Source organism: Rhea pennata, chromosome 1 (genome assembly GCF_028389875.1).
Source record: "Rhea pennata isolate bPtePen1 chromosome 1, bPtePen1.pri, whole genome shotgun sequence".
Classification (NCBI taxonomy): Eukaryota; Metazoa; Chordata; class Aves; order Rheiformes; family Rheidae; genus Rhea; species Rhea pennata.
The window spans coordinates 37,547,317-37,573,207 of NC_084663.1; the positions used below are offsets into that span (position 1 = coordinate 37,547,317).

Consider the following 25,891-nt stretch of genomic DNA (forward strand, 5'->3'; position numbering starts at 1 on the left):
GAAGCATCTTTAATGCTTGTCTGTAGCTGACGCGTGTTCTGCCGCCGCCGCTGGGCATTAAACGTGGATCTGCTGGCTGGGGGCAGGGGCAGGGCTCCCTTCCCGCCGGCGGAGTGAAAACCTCGGCCAAGGGTGCCCCGCTGCGGCATTCAGTGCTTCAGACGGAGGGGCGAGGAAGGCGCGTCCTGCGGGGGCCGGCGCGGTGCCGCTGGCGCGGCGCGGCGCTCCCGGCTCCATGCTCATATTTGGCCTCGGCGGCCGGTGCCCAGGAATTTCCCGTCATGCCTCCCTCGCCGCCGGGGCCCGTCACCGCCATCCCGGGGGGGGCCGCGGCCGCTCGGGCCTCTGTCCCCATGCGCGCTGCGCCGCCGCCGCTGCTCCTCTCCGCGCTCTTCCTGGCGGCCGCCGCAGGAGCCGCAGGTAGGAGCCGCCGCGGCTGCGCTCTGCCCGGCGTGGGGGCCGGGAGGGCTGCGGCGAGGGGCCGGGGGCGGGGCGGCCTCGGCGGCGAGGGGCGCGCGCGCGCGCGGCCGTTGGCGCCGGGCCGTTGGGGGGGGGGGACACGGGCGCACCTGCCGCGCGGGGCTGGCGGCGGCGGCGGGCAGCGCCTCGCCTCAGGCAGCGGCTCGGGGCCGCAGCCGCTCTGCCGCCGCCCGGCCCGCGGCGGGAGGCGGTACGTGGCCCCGCGCGGGGGCCAGCGGAAAGGCGAGGGGCCCATAAGGGGTCCGGCTTTGTGCCGGCGCTCGGGACGCGGCGCAGGCTGCCGAGGGAATTAATGGTGTACAAAGAGCCGCCGAGGCGCTGCCGTGCCGGGGCGCGAAAGAGGATACGCGGCGCCCATGAAGCGCCCGTGCGGCGCAGGCCGCCGCGGCTCGCCGTGCCCGCGGAAGCAGGTTGCGCAGCGTCAGCCCCTTGGACGCCGCCCGCCCTCCCAGCCGCGCCGCGTTTCCATGAAGTTTTAGCATCTCCTGGAAGAGCTGTTCGCCATCTCCATGCCTCCTCACATGGCACAGGCTTACTTTAATCTTTTTTTTTTCGTGCTGCTGTAACATCCTTGTGCCAGTGTATCATGCGAACACACAGATACATTATGAAGACTGTAGGTTTCAGATGCCTTTGCTGTAGCATCTTCTTAAGCCTTAGAAACCAGGAAAATACTTGCTATAATGTAGAACAAAATAGTTGACTTGATGCAGCACTTACTGATCAAATAAATATTCAGTTCTCTTATGCTTGTCTACTTGGTAAAGTTAAGTTCTGCTTCTGACCAATAAAGCTAAACTTGATGTACGCTCTCAGAATTCGGTCATATAGAACAGAGGGGTCGTAGAGGGAGCTGAGCATACTCATTCACTCTATTTATTTTGTGTTACACTATTAACAAATACAGTAGATACAAAGGCTAAAGTATAATTTATTTCTTACTCTCTTCCAGCTAATGTAGCTGTATTTCCTAATCTTTCTGGAAATAGAAATGAGACTTAAATTAATCTCCCTGTAGTATTTGACAAACTTGCTACAAATGCTACATTTTCTGCTTTAGCTGATATTCTAACGTCTCCTTAGTGCAAAGACTGTCTGAAGTCACAGCGGTCTTATATACAGGGTAACCCTGTGCTAACAATATGAAATCTAATGATGGATATCTAGATGGATAGCTAGATGATGTTAGACATCTGTTGTTATCCGGTAACAAATACTAGATACTTGTAAGATGTCTAAGCTTATATGTATGTAGTCTTTTAAGAAAGCACAGAGCCTTACATGTGCCATGCTTTCAATTCTTTCTCTTTCAAGCTTCCTATTTTTATAATCAAATGGTTCTGAAAGTATACTGCTTTGAAAGACATCAGAATGAGATATCTACAATAAGCAGATATTTAGCCATACTGTTACAGCTTGTTTATGACAAGCAGTCTGTAAATGGACGACCCAGATCCACTCCCAGTATGGCATAGTGCCATTTATTTTGAAGCCAGTGTTTAATGCTTAGAATTTGTTTTATTTGTGTTCCTGTCTTTGCTGAATTGACACAAGAGCTTGCAGTCTTCTTTGGTGACGATTCCCAACTTTTTATTGCACTGCTGCATGCCTTTGCAGTTTGTCATGATTCCATGTCTGCCAAATTTGGTTGGTAACAGTGCCCTTTAAGTCTCATTCTGGAAGTAGTTTCCATGTGCCTTGTAACCCTAATCAGATGCTTGCTTATAGTTTCTGAAAGAATTGCCCATGTTGCTGTAGACATGTCTTATTTTAGAACAACAGAATTTGCTGATTGTCTTTTTAAATTTGTGTACGGAGTCAAAGATAGTGAATAGCTTAATCAGGGTTACTAAATAATGCTATTGTTCTTAGATGAAAGAAGATTTTTGGATAAAGTTCTGCAGTGATTTCTCAAAACCACTAAAGTTAGTGGAGTTAAACTATGTACAGTTCAATCCAGAATGTGGTCTGGTTTTCCTTTTCCTATCTGATGTTTCTTGGATCTTTATAATCCAAATTTGAAAAGACTTTCAGGGAGGAAAAAAGACATATTTTTCTCCCCAAAGCACATTCTTTAAAAATACTGTCTGTGTATGTGGAGTGATGTTTCTATATTTGGTAACAAAGTCATGTAAAGCAGTTGATTCTAGACAAAAGTAAAATTCCTTGACTGAATGACCGTGCTGATTTTTCCAAGTGATGGTGTTTAAACAGTCTCACAGAAATTTGGTTAATGCAGATTTTTAGATTTACATAATATAAGAATTCTTAACAGCTGTTTGATAAGGGAAGCATACAGATGAAGGTTTTGGCCCTTTGTCCTGATATTTATTGAAGGTACGGGATGATTTTGTTTACCTACTTGGATTTTGTCAACTTTGCAAGATACTTGTTCTATGTGATCGAAAGGCCAGTCTATTTATTACATTAGAAATGCTAGGAAATTAATTTTCATTTTCAGGTTATGTTGTTTGGTGTATTTTAGAACATGGGGGAATATGAAGGAGAAGGAGGAGAGAAGAGATCACTCTTAAGGATTTAATCTTCTCAGCCAGAAGGTTAAGAAGTCTGCCCGTCTGCATCTGACTGGCATCACTACAAGCTAGTGATGTGGTAAAGCCATCTAGTTTTGAGATAGCTCTCAAATTGCATAATTCTTTGTTACAGAGCAATGCTTAAGCAACACCCGACTTTTGTATTAGTGGTAAATAGAGAATATAATTCTCCTTTTTTCTTTTCTTTTTTTGCGATAAAAGCTCAAGCTTTGACAGCACTCAAGTTACTAATTAACTCACTGTGGAGGCTTTAACTGATGGGGAGGTGGGATAAACTGTCAGCCTAATTTTAGCTCGTGAATTGTTTAGGATTCCTCATGCCAGAAATCCCCCAGGAAAATGGAACCTCAAATTCCTGGTGTATTTATGACATTATGTGTAAGAGCTAAAGTGGAATAAGGAGGTATGGATTAGAGCTTTCACTCAGTAACTCTGAAGTAAGCCTGCTTATTTTGGAATGAAGTTCAAGGCTAGATGGATATAGAGTGTTTCTTGCTCTAGAATAATTCTGTCCATATATGGAGTTATTTAGAGGCGCTTCTGTCTATCTAAGCCAAGGTAGGTTTCTCTTTAAAAGAGGAAAAAACAAAATAAAACCCTGCTAGGTTTTGAGGCGTTCTTTTTTTAGTGTCTCATAGAGTAAGAAGGAGGCATAGGTTAGCTTTCCCTTTACTCAATCCTGTCACTTTTACAGGGTTGTATTACTATCTTTTGCAATACTTCATTTGTCTGGAAAAGATCTTAGATTCTCAGTAGTCTATTGATATGTATTCAGTACAACAAACCCACAAAATTAAAGTCTTCCTTTGTGGAAATCTGTGAATAGATAACTAACTAGCAGTGTTTTAAAACTGATTTCCGATCAATCACTTAGGAAAAGGAAGGGAGCACATACTGTGCTAACTGACTTCTACTAGAAGAATGTCATTTCAGGTCTGAAAGAGGGTTTTTGTGACTTCTCTCTGGAAAGATGGTGATCTTTATGTTTTATCTGAAAATAGGGTGCAAGAAGTTTTTAGGAACCTCATTTATGATGTAAGTTATTTACTTAGCTTCAGCCTTCTGGTTCTCATGTAACAACCTCAATTCACAGAGCGTTATCTGAAAACCACACAATCCAGCAACTGTTACTGGGAGTAAAGAAGCTTTTCTTAATAAGGGCTTTAAGGCTTGAAGAAGTGAACCAATGTTAGCCCAAAACAGACAAGCACAGTATTTAAACTTATAAGATGTGAAACCTTTTAAGTAAGCAAAACCATATTTTGCTGTCTTCATAGACTTACCTTATAGTTCAACCTTTGTTTTGTAACATGATTAATAACATAGGCTACCTTTATTTACGGTAAGCAATGGAAATGATGTTTCCAGTACATTTTATATTTAAGTATCATTCAACTTTTGAGTGTAGTACAGACAGAGTTTAAGGACAAGACTAGTATGGAGCTTCTCAGCTTGCTATTCCCTTTCTGTAGCATCCAGACATCAGGATTAATGGTTTATTTGACATGTAGGCAGCAGTTCAGCGAAACACACAGAGCATGCTAATGCATTGTTTTGTTGGGAAGTGTTAACATGTCCAAGAAGTCTGAGAGTAACTTCATGCATGGCATTTGGAAGTACTTCCCCAGGGAAGTCCTTTAGCTCCGTGTTTGCCCAAGCAGGGACAATGCCTGTGAGTATCACCTGATGGAAAACAAATCAGTACTACCAGGAAATAACAATAACACTGATGGAAAGTAACGGCCAAGTGCCATAAATTTCACTTAGACTGCACAATGAAAATGGAAAAAAAAATCAACATAAGGAATCTTAGAAGCTTCCTGAGGAAGTTATCTGTGCCAATCACAGCCAAAAGAAAACAGTCCAGAAAATGTTCAGTCTGGCTAAGAGATTCCCCGTCTTTTTCTACTGTATTTCCCAGTATGTGGTTCTCAAGAAAATTCACAGGTTATGCTGTGCCTCAGAATGCAGTCAGGGAAAGCGTAGGCAATTTTAACCATTTGTACTTCTCAAACATCTGTGAGGTTGGTTATCTGAGGTCAGATTCATGTACAGATGCCTTTCCTTTCCTGTGGCAGTTATTTGACATTATAGTGAATCTTGTCTTAGATTTCCTGTGACTTGTTCAAGAACATTGTGGCAACATAAAGCATTGATTTCATGTAAAGTGACTATACTTGTGTAAACCAGCTAAAGAGAAGAATGATTAAGTTTGTACAAAGCAGGCTTTATCACAAGGATCAGATTGTCGCTGTCCTGTGTCTCGCAGGAAGTTTGATGTGAAAGCGCAAAACCAATGCAAATCTCATTGTGTGTCCTAGTGATGAGCAGTTGTGGTCTGCACCCGATTTGAATCAAATTTGTACTGCTGAGTGATCCAGCAGTGTGCTGATCCAGCATAAATGATCCTGAAAGCAAGGCTTGCAGATCAGATTGGCTAGACTGCTTTTATTTCTGTACTAACAGCATGGGCAGCAGCCATGGGACAAGTTGCAGAAGGGAAGCAAGAAGGAAAGGAGCAGATGCGAGATTGTCAGCTTGGGGATACACAGAGAAGTCAAAGTGAATCAGCCACTTGTTTGAAATTAGAGCCCTGAAACACAAATGCAGAAACTTCCAATCACAAATGAAGTGATTTTGTTTTTCTGTAGCTTAATCGTCTCTGCTTTCTAATGGCTGCAGGAAAAGAGAGTGAGTCTTAGTATTTAACTGTTTGCTGTGGGAACTCTATTTTTAGACTCTGTCGTTAGCTTACTACTTTTTTCAGGATTAAAATCAGTATTTCATTAACTGTTTTTATGTACAGTAGAAAGATACTCTGCTGATAGCACACCTTTTAAAATCTCTTTTTCTAAGAAAAAATAAATTGTCTCCACGCTTGTTCAGGGTGCTCTTGCTTTTACTTGAAACCAGGCACACACAAGGGAAGAGATTTACATTGACTCATGTACAGAGTTAGTGAATCGCTTTGGAAGGGAACCACCAAACACTCTTGGTTTCTGGACTCCTGCAGAACCTGGCATCCCACCTCAGAAAGTCAAGACAGCTTTGCTGCTTGCCTATGAACTTTAGAGAAGTGCTGAACTGTATCAAACTGTTTTAGCAGTTATACCATGGTGGGTAAGGGTTACAACAGGCAGGTCTCTCAGACACTGCCCTTGAAGTCCTTTAGAAAATAAAATAAAGCATTTGTCTGGAAAAAAAGGTCTTTTCGTTGCTTTGTTACTTATGAGGTATGGATTAATATGTTTTATCTAAAATATGACAAAATCAAGAAATAACTATGATAGTAATATAGACAGTCACTGTAATAGCTTTGTAATGCAATACTATTTAAGACAAGATGCAAGATGTCAGAGCATTATCTTATCTCCCTCACTCCTGTAGACTAAACATTTCCGGTTCTTTGAAAGCTCTTTGAAGACGTTGGATTTTTCTGAAGCACTCCTGATTTTTCTTTCTCCTTTATATTTCTTCTCCACAGTTTCTTCTGTTTTTTATGCCCCAAACTGGCACAGTATTCCAGCTGATACTACTCCTGAGGAGAGCAGATTTCCCCCAAACCCCTGCCATTAGGTATTACGCTTCTCTTTTTAATAAACTCCACAAATTGTTATTTGCCTTCCTTCGCAGTAGTGTCATATTGTTGACTCAATTTATGGGCATTACAACCTTGAGATCCTTTCTGCAGTACTGCTGCTGGTTTCTTAATCCTCTTCTTATTTTCATAGATTTGATTTTTTTTTTCATTCCAAAAGTGGGGTTTTTTGCCCTTGACTTTATTGAATTTCGTCTTACTGATTTTTGGCCATTTCTCCAGTTTATTGAGATAATCTTGACTTCTGTCCAGTTCTTCAGTGTTTCACATTCCTTCTAGACTGATGCCATCTGCAAATTTTGTAAGAGTACTTGCTGTTGTTTCATCTTAGTAAGAGAAATGCTGAATAGTGCTGGACTCTTGACATATTGCTTTAAGTGTTCTCCCAGCTTGATAGTGAGCAATTGCTTGTTTCCCTGAGTCTGTTTTTTCAGTTACATACCATGTTATAGTACCTTAATCCAGAAGAAACCTGTTTTTCTAGTTTGCTTATGAAAATACCATTGGGGGCACCATCAAAAACTGTATTACAGTTGAGATCTGTTGGATTTACTGCTTTCCTCCTTCCTGTAGAATGGAAGAAGAAAAGTACATTGGCTTGATGGGATTAGTTTTTGGCAAATCCATCTTGGCTGCTTATTGCTTAATAGGCTTATTGCTTTGGTTGCCTATTTATGGATTATTTAATAATTTGTTTCAAAAGCTTTTTAGGTGTTGAACATAGGCTCATAGATCTCATAGTGCACTGATTGCTTTTCCCCAGTTTTTTAAAAAGAGATGTTGTCTGCATATTCTTGAACCTTTGGTATTTGTCTTTCATAAATTCTAAGAGATGCTTGTTCTTTTCTGAATGATTGCCTCAGCTTGATTTCCCACATGCTGTAGGGTAAATTTAATAGCCTGATAAGAGGAAGTGGAACCCCAGACAAAGGTTGCAAACACGTGAAGGTGCCATCATCCAGGAATGTAGGTGATTTAACATCAGTGTGACTAATTTCTAATTCTCATATTTATCTAGATAAAGTACCTGCAATGTCGGAGAAGAAAGGCAAACACTCTGGGATAGTGAGCAGTCCTCAGTATACAGGACAATCTTTTGTTGATAGAAAAGTAGTGAGAGAAAAATGATGATTTTTTTTTTAAGTTTTATACTGGATTTGTGTAATAAATGCTTCCTGAGCAGAAGTTCAGGGAAATGACTTTGACAGAGTATTTTAGGTGGTCTTTGAGGAGGAATGGAAAGTAATTACTCAGCTTTTGAGAGAGAAGATGAGTTGTTTGCAGCACTGTTACGGTCTTCTAAAATTCTGACTGTAGGAAAGAGAAGATTTAATTTGACTGAGTCTTTAATCTTTGATCAGAACATGAAATCAATACAAATCAAGTCCAGAACAGAGCCAGTTATCAAGCCTGTGACATTGTAGTGGGAGGGTTATGTGGAGTTTGAAATAGAGGGTACTGCCCCTTATTCTTGTGATTCAAACTTCTCCCTGTCCTATCTTGTTTAATCCAGATCAGGGATATTTTGTGTCATGGGCTGAGATGCCCTTGAGCTGGCTCCACAGAAGTCAGCCTTGGATCTGGGAACGTGGGTGATACTATTAGAAACTTTCACAACAGTCATACCAGAAACTTCATAAAACCAAGTACTGCTAAACCTCTGGACAAAGAGGCACTGAGATTTCAAAGGGCTGTAGGGTAGGGATTACATATCCCAAGCTGCTAATCTTTCTTTCTCCCTGTTCATGTGATTTATTTGTGGGGGCTGGGACCTCTTCCTGGAGTATTTGCCTCCTAAAGGAACATGCAATGCAAGGCGTTACTTGGAAGCTGGTGGGACATCCTCCTCCTTTCCCGCAGTCCATGCTCCCTGCTCCAGGGTAAGTCTTTCCTCAGGACAGGCTGCTGCCCTCCCTGATCCACCCCTGCAGCAGTGCCTTAGGGAGCAGCTTTGGGGTGAGGGGGAACAAGAGAGGCTTCTTGTGAGTCCAGCCTCTAACCCTCCTTCTCTGGAGTTGAAGCAAGGACAAGTAACCCTTTTAGCCTTGGAAAAAAGGTAGGGGCCAGACAGAAGCTCAGCATAGTCTACAGGAGGAGCAGGCCATGCACAGTCTAGCAGAAGACTGGTACCAATTTTGCTTAATTTTGGTAACAATTGATACTGTTGATATATGTGATTAATATGTTCCCCCGTCTCATCATCCGGTTTGGTTCTTCGTCCAGAAGCAGTATGCTTGTGTTCATGAATGGACAAACCTTTGTGAAGGTGGATATACAGTTCCTGGCTGCATTTGGACTCGATGTGAACTGTCTAGCACAGAGACCTCTGCACTCTGCTCCATTTCAGGGCCATTTCATGGCTCTCTGTACATACACCTTGAGAACCGCTACAGAACATGCACACGCTGGACCATGGCTTTGACCTCCGTGTGATAGTTCCTGTGTAGAATGAACTATTCATATGTGCTAAGTACTATGCTTTAACAGTGTCCACTGCATCAAGCCTGAGTGTGTGATGTGTGTATGTTTATATGTATCATCCAATACAATATTCCTTGTGCTGCCATCATTAAGCCATGCTAAGGTTAAGTGTTCTTACTGGGAGTGAGCTTTGCTGATAGGAACTAGGATAGTACTGCCTCATAGATTTTTGCCAAGTATCAATATTTATTTAGTATCTTCAGAATTCAAACATAAAATACCTAAACCTGCCTTTTAAAGTTTATGGCATTTTTACATGCACAGAACTTCTAAAGACCCTCTGTATTTTCCCCCAGTGGTTATGGATTTATGGGCTGAAACGTGGAGCTTCAGCAGTTTTATTGACAGGACAGTTCAGTGCAGGTCTTGCTGACTGTCATGTCCTGCTTGTGTTTTGTGAGCAGAAGGATCTGCGCAACAGAGGTAGAAGAGTTTGAAGTTAGTCATTGCAACTACTTTAGATGATTACCTCTATTGTTTCTCTAAAAATTTCTCAAATATACTGACATGGAAGATCATCTAGACAGACTATTTTCAATCTGGTAGTCTGTTGTTTGCTGCTTTGTTTGTATTTGCTTACAAAGAGGGACATTTGCAGGTGGAGTTAACTGATCATAGTCCTTCATTATGGTTTATTTATCCATTTTCTTATTTGCTTGCTAAGGCAACTGCATGAAATTTCTAAACATCTAGAGAAGTTGTGTCTCTGAATGTTATCTATCCATGTAAATACACATATAAATGTATGAGAATCTTTCTGTATTTTTAAATCAATGCTGTACAAATAACACATGAAACAAATGGGTAGACTTGTAACCAGTTATTTTTTAAAAAATATATATATTAAAGTGGAAGGACGTACAGCTGATAAGTCCTGTGTTGTTTTTAGAGAAAGGGTGCTGAAGGCTTCTTCATTCAGCGTTGATGTGCGTTAAAGTAGTCGGTCAGAGCAGCACTCTGCTGCAGAAACCAAGGAAGCCTTGTGGGGCATGGCTGCTTCGCTAAGGAACTTCTAATGTGTTTGCCTGAGTTGTGTTCTAGTGTCAGGACCAGGAGGAGAAATAAGGACTCACAGTGTTTAAATGGTAGGGTTTCCTTTTTTGGAGTGTGAGTGGGACAGAAACAAACTGCATTTTGGGGCCAGGCTTACGTTCCTGACAGCAGGCTTGTGCAGGGGGGAGCTGTGTACCAGATTGCTGTCTCTGCGCAAAGAAATGAAACAGATGTTACTTTTAAGAAGAACAGATTATACAAAAAAGTCCAAATTTCACTTTGACTGGGTATTGATCCATGTGGGAATATGAACTGCAGACCTTGAAATTAGCAAAAAGCCAAGGGAATAAGAGAACTAACTTGGCTGCTCTATTTGTTCTCCCGGTGACCCAGCAAATGGGGGAAAAATGAAAAAAAAATGAAAAAGGAAAAAGGTTGGCTGTCACTGCAGCATGTGCATCCCCTTAGCTAGCTCTTTCTTCCCACCGCCAGCCGCAAGGAGAGCGGCAGGTCTTTGATGTGCATCTGCGGGGCTGCTCTGGAGCCCCGACGGCAGCAGCCAGGCAGGAGCGCCAGGCTGGCGGGTAGCTCCAGGCTGGGTTTGCAGGCACTGCCCGTGGGAGCAGCTCTGGTGTCAGCCCTATGGTGCAACCACTCCTAATAGAGCAGGAGAACGTATGTATGTTTTTTTTCTAAAGGTAAGTACTTCAGTTTCTGCTGTGCAGGAAGTTTTTGCATTACTGCTGTTGGTTGCAGCTCAGCTGGCAGACATAGGATGAGTATTTTTGATTTTTGAATTCATTCAGGGTTGGGGGAGTGTAGACTGAAAAAAACCAGTAAGGTTTGTTGAATATTTTCTGTCAGTTAAGAGAGATTGATGAGACATCTTTTTCTGGACGTTTGAGAGAGTGTTAAAAGGGAGGGAACTTACCAAAACAGGTTTAAAACTAGCTAATTTATATAACTAGAATTAATACGTCTTGTGTTCATGAATTGAAAAATAGCTTTTGGATGCCCAGAGGTGCCAATTTATATGCAAAACATTTGGTATAAATATATTTAACTAATTAAAAAATGCTGTGTTTATACATTTTAAATTGCATTGGAATGCAAATTGGAATTCAGCTGACACAGATTACAAGTAAAATTTTTCATTAAACAAAAAAGTTTGGTTTTGGACATTTGCAAAAAAGAAAAGAAAAACTGAGTAAAAATATTTACCCTGTAATTTCCTAAATACAGGTATATACAAATATAATCTTCGTTATTAAATAGTAGCAGAAAAATTAGTGTAAAGTTATATTTTTTGGTGATCAAGATACTTAATGATTACCTAACCAAATGAAGATTTGTTTTAGAAAATATGTTACAGAAATTTAAGTGACGTTTTTATTAAGTTAATACACCCTTGGCAGTAGGTTAAAATCAAATACTCTTTCTATTTTAGTCAGATTTGTTGCTCTTAAGACAGAACTCATTTTCTTTGCTCTCCTATTTTTCTGTGATTGATCTTCAGTATGAACTTAATCTGATTGTACTCTTAAATTCATAGAAGATATAAATTCTAAAGAGAAATATTCTTTCTTCCTTATTCATTGTATTTATTATCTTCTTAAAGCTTTATTATTCATATAAAGTAAAAGGACATCTCTGGCGAGGTAAGAGTTATTCATTTCAGTTATATTTTCTGGGTTTTTTTATGGTATAAGTTAGGTATGTTTTAAAATGTTTTTTTAACTATATAGAGGTCATTTGCTTTTAGGGTAGTTAATTTTACTGTTACAGTGTATCAGTAAATCTTTGGTCTTTGTGCAGTATTAAAATTTCTTTGTGCTGTAATTCTTACAAACTATTTTTGGATAAAAAGACTGAACATTTTCTTGTATATTCATAACACTGTTCTAAATACCAGGATGACGCAATTTGTGTGATCAAAGGTACTTTTTTAGAGAGTGCTTTTATTCTGTTGACAGATGCACGGCTTGTGTGTGCTGAGGCTGTTATTTGAAGGAGATTGCTTGAAGGGTAACTCATGATACTGTTCAATATATATTTTTAGGGAAGGGAGGTGGCTCCTCTCTGTGGTTACGAGTGGTATGGGTTTTTAAACAAAGACATGTAGAAAATTTCCATGTAAGGGAGACTGCTGGAGAGAGAGTGGCAGTTACAATGTCTTTAACTTGAAATACTTTTCTAGTAGCTGAGATAATAAAAAAGAAATAAGTAACTTGAATTAGACTGAAATGCTGTTGTACTAGCTAATGGAGAAATCATGACTAAATTTTACAAAACCTGTTTTACTTGTAAGGTTTTTTTTGTGAATAAGAGATCATATTGAAATCTGGTTCATAGTCTACTTTAAAAATTGCTTTTTCTACTGTAGTAAATTACAAAAATGCAAGAAAATAACTCAGTTTTCAAATGGTTTGTGCTAAAGACCTGAATGCTGAATGAAATGGTACAGGCTGAAGTTTGAGTCTATATATGTCTCTTACACTAGAAGGGCTTATTTTTGTAGTAAGGTGCATAGGAGTATATTGTGAGCGTATGCATATAAATAGATACTAGTACCAATGAATCACTTTTTCAGTTAAAAGATTTAAATCTGTTAAAAACCTGCTGGCCATGTATTACTGATCATTTGTTGGTCATTTCCCCTGTACAGTGTAATAACTGCATGGCATGTGACCCTTCATAGAGGATGCATCACTGTGCTGTTGCGATTGAAAGCAGTGCTTTTTGGCACTCTGTTATACAAATTTTGCTCTGAGAGCTCATTAAACCAGAGGCCACGAGGGTGGCTGGAGGTTTTCAACTCTGAGGAATTTAGGGACCTTATTTCCTTCAGCAGTCTAAGAGATGTCATTACTGCATTTCCTTACAGTATTTCATGAATTAGCATCATCAGATTAGACTTGTTGATGTTTCAGAAGCCCTCTGGGTTTCAGGATTTGGTTTATCTGAGCAGTAGGAGTTAAAATTTTCTCAACAGCTCCTGCATTGAGAGAAAGCCTTTGAGTGACTGCGTTGTTAGGTTTATGAGTGCACACTCAACAAACTGTAAATCCGTTTTTATAGCAAGCATTCACTCATCTCACTTTAGGAATAAGTAAGACAGTATTCAAGAGTGACTTTCAAAAGAGTGGACTTTTTTCATGTTTAAACCAGAGTTGGAAGTCCTGTTTATATCTTCTCTCAACTGCAGACTTCCTTTGTGCTTCATTTCATTATAAGCTATTCTCCACAAGAGATGCAGCTCATATCACGTATCTAATGTGTATCATTACCTAGGCAAATAAACTTTGTAAGTTGAGGAAGAAGACCACAAATAAAAGGGCATATAGTTCTGGATAAATAATAATAGTCTAAAAGAACTCCAATTCGAAATGCCTTGGTTTAATCTTCAAAATTAGTCTTTTTTCTCTGAGAAATAAAAGCTCATATGAAATTGTTTCTTAAAAACAGAATAGAAATTTCAGTTGAGGGACTTCTGTTCACTGCTAAAAAAAAGAAGGTTGTGCTTCACCTCATGGTAATTGATACATGCGATTTGTCCTGAATTAAAAATATAAAGAAAAGAAAGCCTGTTAGTTCTACTGTGCTGGTAAGCTTGACAAAGCAAATAGTGGTGGAGTGGGAGAGCAAGCCTCCTCAAATTTATCTTAGTAAAAATAAATATCATATCTTCACTATTAGAGTGACTTTTGGATAGCTCCATGTGCAGCAGTAACCCAAAAGATTTTTTTCTGTTGGTGGTGCTTTTCTTTCTTTCTTTTTTTTTTCTTTTTTTTTATACTTTTCTGTTAGTAGTGAAAAATAATTCTTTATTGGTGAGCAAAGCAAAAAGCTTTCAGGCTTGCCAGAAGGAATTGTTAAATTAAAAGGTAGTTTCCAGAACGCTTGTATCTCATCACCTGAGCACCAGAAGCAATTAAATCTTTACCACTACATGAGAGAGGCCTGTCTTGGAATGGAAAAGATTAGATATTTTTCAAGATGTTGAAAGGATGGAGATTCTCAAAAAAGACCCATTTAAGAATAGTTTATGACTGTAGTTATAAACTTACTGCCTTAAAAGGAATGTGCTGTATCTTGGCAGGCTACCAAGTTTGGGAAAACCAAAGTGTAGCAGAGCTCTATTTTAGTGCATCGAGATCTGGGAGGTACAGGAATAGATGGGGGAAAATCCCAACTGACCTACATTTACTCTCCTTTGGGAAACATTGCCAGTCGAAACTGTTGAGAAACAATCTCCAAGTGAAAGATCTGTGAGCACTGGCAAGGCTCGGAGACTCCAGCTTCTGCTTTTAGCCACGGATCCTCTTTCCTCCTAGGCTTCGGATATTCCTTGTATGACTGTCTCTTCCTCTCCTTGCAATCACTGTTTTTTCTTGGCTTTACAATCCCAATTTCTCTTCTCACTTTTGCTGCCCGCCAGCCTTGCAGTGCTGCCTCTCTGAACACTAACGAGCGTTACTCCTTCCATTTTACACCTCTCCTTAAAGACGAAGCTGGAGTCCCTTGAGCAAGGACCCTCTTAACTTTTGTATTAGTTATAGGGGAGATAACTCCCCCCCTCAAGTATTCAAAGTGTAGAGCTGATGTGATTCATTATTATACTAACCAAATAGTTCCCCATCTTATTTGTGTTAATTCTTTCTCCTGATGCTTGCTTGCTGTGTAAGAAAGTAGGTAATCTCAGGTAATCTCTAGTAATCTCCAGATTACTTTTGTAATCCCAAATAATCTCAAATGGACTGGTAGCATAGATCAGCTCTCAGATTCGCCTATTTGTGGATCTGTAATGTGGCTGGAAGAAGAACAGTAGTTATGAAAAGGTGACATTAAGGTAACATTACAGTATTTTTAGGTGGTTTCAAGGCAGTGCACTCAGGTTTGTCTTTAAAACTGTTAATCACTCAATCCACTTTTCTACACGTTCATTTTTGTCTTCTTCCTTCCAAACTGCCCGTTCTTCTTTCCTGCAGGCACTGCCTGCGCTGTCTCTACTTGCTTCCCTGGCTGTGGTCTCGGCCTGTGTGTGCATTGCGCTTGCCCAGACTGGTCTCTCCCAGCTTCTTCTAGGGGCCACTTAGTTCCCTCCTTGCCTGTTGTGCCAGGCCTTGTTGCAAACCCCTTCCTTTGGCTGTCCCCACCTTTCAGAGAGGACCAGTACCACCGTAGTGCTGTGTGCAAATGTTAAGTAAGAAAACATGCAAGTCTGAATGTCGCAGTTCTCTTCTGCAATGGAGAGCAGTTGTAGAACAGGGAAAATTAGTGCTTTTTCCTCTCTTGTTTTTCATAATGGGCTAATAATCCAAGAGAGTATTTATTTTGATTACCCTTTCTTGTCCCATGCCATTTAGTTTGGTCCCTAGCCACACTTCTTTGGAATTTTGTTATACCAGCATATAAAGTGTGTGTAGCCAAGCTGCTCTTTCACAAGCTAGAGGTGGTTTAAGTGGCTAGTTTAGCAAAAAAAAAAAAAAAAAAAAAAAAAAAGAATGAATTTTCTCGTAACAGGTGTGAGCTTCCTGTCTTTGGCAGCTGATGCTGGAGAAAAGGTTAACTAAATTCATTAATTAAATTAAAACTGAACATGGCTTTTTGTTCTCTGCTCAAATGTAATGTTTTTCTCTTATAAATATAAATTACTTTTGTATTATGTTGGTTATTCAGAATAGAAATGCAAAGACTCGTAGACACGGAGAGTCCTACTTCCTTACTTAGACTGCATTTTTTTTTTTAAAAAAAAAAAACTGTTGAAATCAATTAAATTATCCTGAAACTGTGAGTGAAGGTGTTTCAGAATCTGGTTTATGTTACAAGATTTTAAAGAATTCTTTGGTTGAAAGGATGATCATTTTAGCCTGCATGAGCATCTATGATTTGTTGTGAGAATCTCATCTCTGTTAGCTGGAGGGGCAAAGTTTGGGGAATAAAGCTGTGCTAAAGGCTGCACTCATAAAACAATCTCTCATTAACCTGCTTGGAAATCTGTACACAGTCTAAGGATAAAATATGGAACGTAGTTAGTCCTTAAGGATTTAGTTGTCATGCTGTGTCAGAGAGTTGCCCTCAGGAGGAGCAGGCGAGACTGTAGGCTCTCTCTGCAGGGGTAGCACTGCCTCCACTCTTTCCGCTCTGTCCCCATGCTCTTTTCCTCAGTTCTCAGTCTTTAGCCTTTTCTGCTTTCTCTTCTACTCCAGCTAAAATCTTAAAATCTTTTATTTTGTCAGTGAAGTATAGACAACATTGATACTGAAATTTCCCAGCTAGAATATAAAGATGATACATCAATAAAATGACTAGATTTGATTATATTAGCATTTTTTACATGAGAAAGAGGGCTGGCTTGTGGGCACTGTGGTGGAAAGTGTTAGCCCCTGTGGCTTTAATTAAGAAACTAGTATTGTATGAAGGAAAGAAAAAAGTATGTACTACACACAAACTGCAGATAAATGCTGCAGTTCTTTTATAAATCTGTAGGACTAACAAGATCAGCTTCTTTTTAAAAGTTTTATGACTATCTAATAAGCTTTTGAGGTCTCATCATACCTGTTTGAGACATGAAGTTTCATCATTCATGTTTGAGAAACATCATGTATGATGTTTTGTTTCGTGTTTTTACCTGTTAATGATTAGAATATCTTGTTCTCATTAAGCGGTGAGCTCTTGCAGGGTATTTTAATAGTAAATTAAATAAATAGTAAATAGGAACTTCTAAAATGCATCAGCTGATAATGTACATTCAGCTTGTGTTTTCACAAGTGTGTTAAAGCCTAAAATCACGTTTTAGAGATGAATTTCCAAAGGCTTTGGCAGTTAATGTAACAATTCTGTGCTGAATGCTCTAAATAAGGTAAGATGCATTGAAGCATGGAATTGTCTAAAAATATAATTAAAAAGCATAGATGCATATACACAAGATTTGCATCTTTTGAGCTCTGCACACTGCCTCCTCATTCTTGCTGGCTTGTAGGAGACCAGGGCAAGAAGGGATTATCAGTCCAGTGGGGTATATGTGTACACGGAGAGTACTTTGTGCACTAAGAAGAGATGTTAGTTTAAGATTTTAGGACTACATGTTTAGTGAAAGATTAGAGACCTTCTTGGGTCTGAAGAAGGAACTGAAACTCTTCCCTTCTTTTTGCAGTAAGTGACCAAGAGTACTTATTCCCCTTCTGAAAGCTTCTCTGTGCACCAGTCTCCTGCTGGCAGCTCTGTGATGGTGTTAGACCAGAACCCATTAAACATCTCCCCATAAGCCATTAACCATTCTGCTTACCCCCCACCTTAGCATATACCATAACAAACCTAAGACATTTACCTCAAATGATGAAGACCCTAAAAATCACTAAGTGCAACAGGGGGAGAGGAGAGACCAAGGGCTTCAGCAGTATCAGAGAATTTTTTGAGCAAAAACAGAATTTTTTTATAGCAAAGGTAGTAACACTTCAGACACAAAAGTCCATGAAATACTGAAGTAGTTACTCCACTCATCTGGGTCTCTAGATGGTACTTGCTGTTCCAGCAGTGCCTGATAGCTGTGCTGGTCTATATACTGAGTCTGATTAGGAGCAGCTTTATGTGAACAAAAGCAAAATAATAATAATAAAATACAAATGGTAGAGCTGGAATGAATCCACTCAATTTTATCAGTGAAACGTTTGATTATACTTTGATTTATGTCAGAAATCAAAAAAGGGGGAAAAAGCCTTTAGAAAACAGCTATTTGAATTTACTGCTGGGCTTGAGAAACTTAAAAAAGCAAATACTACTTAAAATTAAACTTTTAATGTAACACTTGAGTATATAAGAATCATAGGCTTTTACTATCTTCTTATTTCTCATTATTTGGTTTTCTCCAATATGGCAGTATTTTTACTCTTTGCTTTTTTCTAGTGGCTTAGAAATTCCTGACATAGGAGCCTACCTCTCCAGCTAGTGTGTATGTATCTGTAATTGTTTCCTGTCCTCAAAATAGGGCCACAGACTGGGGCGGGGTGGGGGGGCGGGAATTGAAAAAAAATAATGGAAACCTCACACCATTAAGGTCTCAGTATTGATTCAGGGAAGAAATAATTGTTCCCTTAAGAATTTGTGTCTAGTTGCTTTACTGTGTTTTTTTCCCCTTTAATTACTAGTAAAGGACTAAAACTTCCCATTTTTCTTGTGAGTGAGAGATGAGATTCTTGTGTAATTGTGGGATTTCTGGATCTGAGTTGTCAGGAAAACATCGAATATAGAAAAAATTGAAGTAAAACAATAGTGTTATCAGCTCTTGAGACCTTTGATGTTTTCCTTGCAGCTCCTAAAAGCAAGATGTGATAGTATCAGAACTGTAGCTCTAAAGCTGTCCCTCCCCCAAATAAATTTCTATGAGGCTGAGAAAACATAACCTGAGTACATACAAAATTCTTAACTTCTGAAGGACAAATTTGGAAGACCCTTATGCTACTTTTTAACAAATCTTATTTATTTTGAGGCCTAACTTACGATTTTTGAACTTTTGCAATTGACAACATGGAAGCTCTTGAAACAGTGCTTCAACATGTGTCGACATTAGGATATCTACATGCTAGAAGGAAGGCTTTCCTGGAGTTACAATGTTTATAAGTTGAGTGAAAGGCCTCTAAATCCCACCTAATCACGTAGTTGCTGTATTTATATGATTTACAAGATTTGCAAGCTATCTCCACAGCTAGCGTCCGCACCAGGGAGATGAAAGCTGCACGATGGCCCCTTTGGTGCTGGATCGCACCAGAGGGGAGCGCGGTGCAGGGCCTGAGAGACCTAACCGTGACCAGGAGGGTTGGTGGGGAGGTAGAGTGCCCTGGGCAGCACACTCAGGCCTGTGGTGGAGTTGGGAGTGATCTTTAAATGGTTAATAAAAGCAGTTTCCTTCACCTCCCCGCACTGCAGGCTGTGTGCTGGGCTCTTTCTGGCACATTCATCCAGCAGGAAAATGGGCACGTTGCGGTGCTTTAGCGGAGATTCACGGGGTCCGCGTGATGGCGGTGCTACGCTGCAGCGCATGCCATGGCTTGGATGCACCACGGTTGACTTAGCTACTGCTGGCTGCTCGCCCTGGCGCCTACTAGGGAAATTCAGCTGAGGTGCAGCGCTGTGCTGGCATGGCAGCATTGCCTGCGTTGAGGCAAGCGTCTTCAGCGCAGGTGTGGCGATCCCTGTTTAGCCCTGCAGAGGTCCAGGTTAAACTACTGACAATATTTCCAAAATGGTGTTTTCTTCTTGTGTTCCTTGTCATGTTCTGAGTCTTCATGTTGAATAAATCTGAGCTGCAAACCCAGTTTCTGGACTTATTGACGTGTATGGACAAGCTTTATTTGCTGCAGAAAGAGCAGAGTGAACACCTCGTCTGACACAACTAGGTTACTGTTGTTCTCCATCAAACTCTTTTCTCTACCCAGAGAATTAGCAGACAGTGAAGAAAAGCACCTTCAAACTGAATGCGTTAGTAGATGGTGAAAATTGTAATTATTTTAACTTTGTTCTTCTCTTTGCCCATTCTTTATAAGTAGTTCTTTATCTTGAACTGTAAGCATCTGGCAGCATGGATTTCATATGTGTGTATTTACAGTACTTAACACCAGGAGGTCCTGATGCTACTTGAAACTACTGGGCATTGCTTTAATGTACAGAGTAAATAAAAATAGCGATCAAAACACCAGCAATAAAAGAAAAAAATATGTTAACCATAATAAAATACTTTCATGAATGCTCAGTTATATTTTATTGGGCTTTCAGGACTTATATATCCTCCAAGTCTTTATGAATACTTGAGACTCAGTAACAACATTTTGGTGAACACTGAAATATTTGACATTTTCAAGAGGTCAGGATCTATTTATAATCCTTGGGGATTTCAAATAATTTCCTTTAAACTGTTTACACTTGAGGGAGTTATGATCCTGTTTACTTCTAACAAAAGAGAGCAGGGAAATGGTTTTGGTCTGGAGAGGTAAATCCAATATCACTAGGAAGCGCATTTGTTAAGCTGGCAGAATGCACAACAGGAAAAATGAAGTCCAGAAAAACGATGAGTCCCTTCACGTCTATGTTGTGCACTCTGTCTTCGTCAGATACGTGTGTCTGGTTGCGCTGGGAGACTTCATAACCATGTGCAAGACATCATATGGGCAGCTTCTGTAAAAACCTAGCCGTGTAGGTATTGATCTGTCTCTCCCTTGGCACTCTGAACTCCAAACTAGCTAAGAATATTCTTAATTTGAAGCAACAGCTACAAAAAGTTACTATGCTGGGAGTTTCTGCCTAAGCCAAGCTTTCGCAGAACTGTCTGGTGAACTCTGCAGGAAACAAAGTTCCCATTGAAGTTATTGGCAGTCTTTAACTGAGAAATAAGTGCCGGGCTGTGGTATGAATGAAGTAAATGTAAGCACTGGAGACCAGATGTTGTTTCTGTGCTTTTAATTAAGATTTCATTCTGGTCGTACTTGTGCTGTGCTATAGTCAGTCTGTCCACGCGTGGAGCAGAACGCAAGTTTCCAGAACTCGAAGACGATCCATGCTGTCCGTCCTCGTTTTTAAAGCAAGGCGGCTTAGCGGCAGACCGCGAGGGCACGGGGGCATCAGGTGGCTGGTGGCCAAAGGGCGAGTACTTGGCCAGCGGCCCGTTTGCTGGCTCTGCAGGGGGGAGCAGCTCCTGAACCCCTGCGTAGCCGCTGCTCGGCTCCCCGTGGCCGCCTTCAGCCGTGGGAGCCGGTGCGAGGGCCCCGACCGCTGCTCGCCAGCCTGGCGGGTGCTTGGCGTCTCGTTTCACGTGCCGAGCGGTGGGCCTGCGCCAGCAGCCGGCCCCGGGGCCCGCCGGGCTGGGACGGCGGGGTGCAACCTCGCCGCAGCCCCCCGCTTTCCTCTCCGAGGCCTTTCCCGTTTGCCGCTAGATGGTGCCCGCCTGTTCGGGGACCGGCGAAGCCGGCGTTGGCCATAAATCAGCCGCGGGCGCATGCCGGCGGCCCCCGCTCTCGGGGCACCCGGGCTTTTTAATTGCAGAATACGTCTTTGTTCCGGGCCTGACCCGCGCCGTGACATCAGCGCGGCGCTTCCTGCAGCGCCGCGGCCGCCTGCCTCGCGGGCCTGACACAAGCCAGATGGCCGCGGGCGGGCGGGCGGCGCGCAGGCCGCCTGGCACTGCGCTCCGGGAGGCAGAGTAGGAAGACGTTTTACGATCAGCTGCGGGAGCACAAAAAAGGCTGCAGCTTTGCTCGGTAATTACGTTTTCACTGCGCACTTTATTCCTTGCGGTGAAGGTCGCGAGGAAAAAAAGTTACGTTTTTTTTATTTGTGGGGTTTGTTACGTATAGACCTTTGATCTTTTATTAGTCAGTAGTCTGCTCTGGAGGATTTTTTTTTCTTTTTTTTAAAAACAGTTCTGCAGTCACTCGTGAAAATGACATGTTTATTTATGTTTAATGGTTCTCTCAGGCTGTTCGTTGTATAGTGCTTACCTTCCCCCTCCTCTTTGTCTCCATTTAGTAACACAAAATTGTTTTGGTTTTGTAGTGAGTTTAGTTTGGGAAAGTCAGGGTTCAGGCATGCTAATACAAGCAGTTTTCTGTCAGATATACTCCAGAGTAATTTGGTACTATATATTACCGTGTATTATGTGTTTGTTCTTTAGGGGGTCGGAAGAGACCGTGATCAACTTCTGTCTGGTTCAGGAAATATCCAAGACAAAACCGTTCCTTAGTACATTTCTGGACACTTGCACCCTGCAGCTCTCTTGCTATGATGTTCAAAAAAAAAAAAAAAAAAAAGAAGGCGCCTTGGAGGAGATGGGCAGTGGTGCAGTATGGCTTATTAGCCATCTGGGGCCTAATCCTGCTTCCACTGGAGTCAATGAGAGCTTCGTTTTTGACTTCGGTGGAGGCTGGCTCGAGTCCCTCGTGTCGCACAATCTTCTGAAGCAGACTGCAGCTAAGAATGACTGTGCTATAAGGCAGCTGCATTTCCTCTTTGCCATCACAGAGTAAATGAAACAATTAGTATTCGTGCATGAAATCCTTTTAAAATAAAATCTTACCACTGCTATCTCTCTGTTTGCTATATTTAAACTGACCGGAAGATTGTTTAAATGTATCTCTTGGACAGTTTACAGTGTGAATTATTTCCTATCTTTTTTTAAAAAGTCGTGGTATCTGGCAAGTTTATTACAATAAAACGTCATGTTCTTCAAACAAGTCATCAAAAGAACAATTTTTAGCAATGACTGGTTTCCAGTATTCACCACTCAGAAATGTTACGGAGTTCGGTTTTGTTAAAAGAAAAGAAAAAAAGAAAAGCCTGCACATTTGATAAGCCCTGCATCACTAGATATTAAAAAAGATTCCTGCTGCCTAACTTAGGTGCTGTGACTTATCCATTAGTACCTCCTCAATTGCCATTAGGTAGGTTGCTACCTTGAGTTGCTTGAAGCTGGGTATCTAAAGCAGGTGATGTTAATGGTCCCTATAAAAATGCCCCCTCCCTCCTACCTGGTAGCACAGAAAGCTGCATCACTGAATATTATGTACTACTTTGTATCGAAATTTGAAGGGGGGATGAGAAATAGGTTAAACCCACAGAAAAAAGGGCTTCAAAATTGTACTCCCATGTAGTGGTCTTAGATAAAATTGTAAGCGTTTGTTTTTCTGTGAATGTATCGTAACATTTTTGATGTTTTAATTTGTTCTCATCTTTTTTTTTTCTTTTTCTTCCCTACTCAGCTCTTGCCCCTGTTCTTTGCCTCTGGTTTTGTTGGTGAGGATATCACAGTGATGTCTGCATTCAACCTGCTGCATTTGGTGACAAAGAGCCAGCCAGTGGCCCTGCGAGCCTGTGGGCTTCCCTCAGGTTGAATGGGTGCTGCTTGTTGTGTCATGCATACTGAAGGCCCTTTTAGGAATGGGTGTCTCTGCTGCAGGAAACGGTGTGCTATGGGTGCTCTGATTTGTTTAAATTTTCCTTTGAACCAGAAGTTTGTTTGCTTTTTTGTAAGTCACTGGCTTGGTTGAGAGTTTTCATATCCTAGATTTCAAGATGCTTGGAAATGCTATCCAACTTCCTTGTCCAACATGCTCTCTCTTAAATTTTATAGTGTTTTCCTCTTTCTTGACAAAAATAGTGCAATTAAACTGAAAAATCAGTTGTGTTCAATGTTATTTATCATTAAAAAAGATACTGAACAGAAGTTACTGTACAGTTATAGTTAAATTGTATGACTTAAAAATAATTTCCAAAATCTGTACAAGTATACTGTCCTTACACTGATGTGTCCCTTTTTTACAATTATGTTATCAATTAAGTATGTTTCACTGAAAGGTATATACAAAAAGTGTGCAGAACTTAAAACATAGTTCTTTCTCTCCTCTAACAGCATAATATTTGGACACTTCTCTAAATAAATAAATGAATATGAAAACGTGCAACTTAATGCCCAGACACAGCTGCACTTTCCATGTAATGTCCTGGGCCTGAAGTTAGATCTGTGAGGAGTACCGTAAGACTCCATCTCTATGAACTGGTTATATGATTAAAACCTTAAACCAAAGTATTTTGTGTTTTATTTCAAAAACAACGCTAAGTGCAATGTCTGCATAATAAATAGTGTACATAGTTATGTGAGTGAAAATGAAAGCTTCAGTGAGTTAATTTATAATGTTACTAGGCATTTTCTTGACACCTAAATAAAAATGATACAACCCTAGCTGATCAATTTTTTAAACCTCAAATAAGAATCAGCTTGGGCATTTGTAATACACTCACAACTGTTTCTGAAGAGTGCAAAATATTATAAACACTTTTTTTCCCCAGAACTGTATTTAACATACATATGGAGGTGATGTTCTAAAGATTTTTTTCAGTGATAAGACATCAGTTTTGAAGCTGATGGATTTTCTAAAGCTGATTACACTTTATTTGAACTAAATCTGAGTCCAATTTTTGCAGCATTTGTGTTGTGTTTCCCCCACATGTGCACAAAACACCCATTAACCTAGATAAGAGCTGCAAACATATTGAGGAAGAGAGAATAGCCCACATTGTGTCAGCCTGACCTTTGTTTCCTGTTGTATGTATTGGTGAGCCAGATTTAAAATCCTAAAAATATAGGATAAGCAAATTTCCTTAGGCCTCGTTATACATCTTCTGATGTGCACTCATACTGCTGGTACATACCTTAAAATGGGGCATTCCCAGTGTTCTGTCCATTTTGTTCCTGCCCTAAAAAGGAGATCTTAAAGTTGGCCAGCTAGAAACACAGCCTGTAGGAGGCTTTTCTTTTGCATACCTTTTTGCAAAGCATTATGTTAGCAATTTTGTCAGCTTGTTTTTCCGGCAAAATCCAGTGGTCATATTTTGGAGTAAAAAGCTAATAACACTACTGTTTATTCCTAACTGTTTGATCCATAACTGTGCAAACATTAACAAATTGAGTTCCACTGACTGGCTACTTTATATATGTATTATAAACCAAAATTCATCTGCTAACAGTGGAATAATATACAGTCACATATTTCACATATTTTAAGAGGAATCTAAATTCCCTGGACGCTTATAAATTAATGTAGGCTAGCTTTGCCTTTGGTTTGTTTTTTTGTGTGTGGTATATTGAGGGAGTTACAAGTAAATGGTAAAGCATGTATCAAATTAAACATGGGAATGAGGTCTAGAGACAACATCTGTTTAAATGCCACAATCCACTGTGACTTTAACTTTTGAATATACAGAAAATGCCCCAAGTTCTCATGACTCTTTTAAAAAACAACACATTGTATCAATGCATTTCCCAATACCCACTTTTGTGCAAATTGTGACCAGGCAGCCATATGACTTCGTGCTATTTACAAAGTCTCAAATGCTACAGAATTTGGTTGTCTTCTGGTTGCATAGCAAATTTCTTATGAAAGGAGACTTTCTAACAGTCTGGAAGCTCTGTCATTTTAGTGTGAGAGAGTAAAGTGCTGGTAGAGGTCTCATCCTTGAGCCTAGATATAAAGCCAAATGCTCTGGCCAGTATTGTGTTTTTCAAAATATTTTCTAGCTGTAAATTGAGCTTCTTTACGTAGTTCTAAATTCTGTGCATTTAAATATTTGCAGGACAAGGACTTCAATGGAAGTATCATTTTAATTTTTGCATTTGGAATGGTCCCTAGAATTATGTTATTTCATTTCCTCCTATAAGATTTACTTATGCTATAACAAATTTATTTGATATTATATTTATTTTACTCTATGAAGTCACGTTTGTAGATCAGAAGCAAATGAAAATGTTACTTCAAAAAGATGAATGAAATAATGTCCTTCTTAGAATGCTAAGAAATATCTTAGACTAGGGATAATCTTCTGCCTCTTCTTTGGATTACTCTGTACTTAATAAGTATGTGTGATTTAAGATAGAAAATCTATTCATAAATCGAATTAACCATTGTGATAAGGAAATGATTTTACTTGCTCTCTTTCTGTTTCTATATTAATCTCTCTCTATATATATATAGATATATATATTCTATATCTATTCTTCCAAAACGTATTTTAAAAATATTCCTTTTCTGAAGTTAGGACTACATATTTCAATCTGTGCAAATCTAATGCACGGTTTGACCTAAAGCCATACTTTTATGTATGATACTATAAAGACAGACTAGTACCATACATTTCCAGTAGATGGCACTAGTCATATATTGTTTTGCATGCCTAGAGCTATATGAAAAGCTTCCCCTTTAGGAGTTATTCATACATAAGTACACCCTGAGACCTTATGAAC

At 40.2% G+C, this 25,891-nt stretch overlaps 1 protein-coding gene across 1 annotated transcript in view; it reads left to right on the top strand.

Moving 5' to 3' along the window:
• Positions 1–104: 104 nt before the first annotated feature.
• MSRB3 (methionine sulfoxide reductase B3) overlaps positions 105–25,891 on the top strand; it is a 94,614-nt gene continuing 68,827 nt past the window's right edge. Inside the window, 3 exon segments of the mRNA XM_062584243.1 lie at positions 105–286; positions 289–420; positions 22,854–22,980. Of these exon segments, the coding sequence (XP_062440227.1) occupies positions 236–286; positions 289–420; positions 22,854–22,980 (310 nt within the window). The 5' untranslated portion in view covers positions 105–235.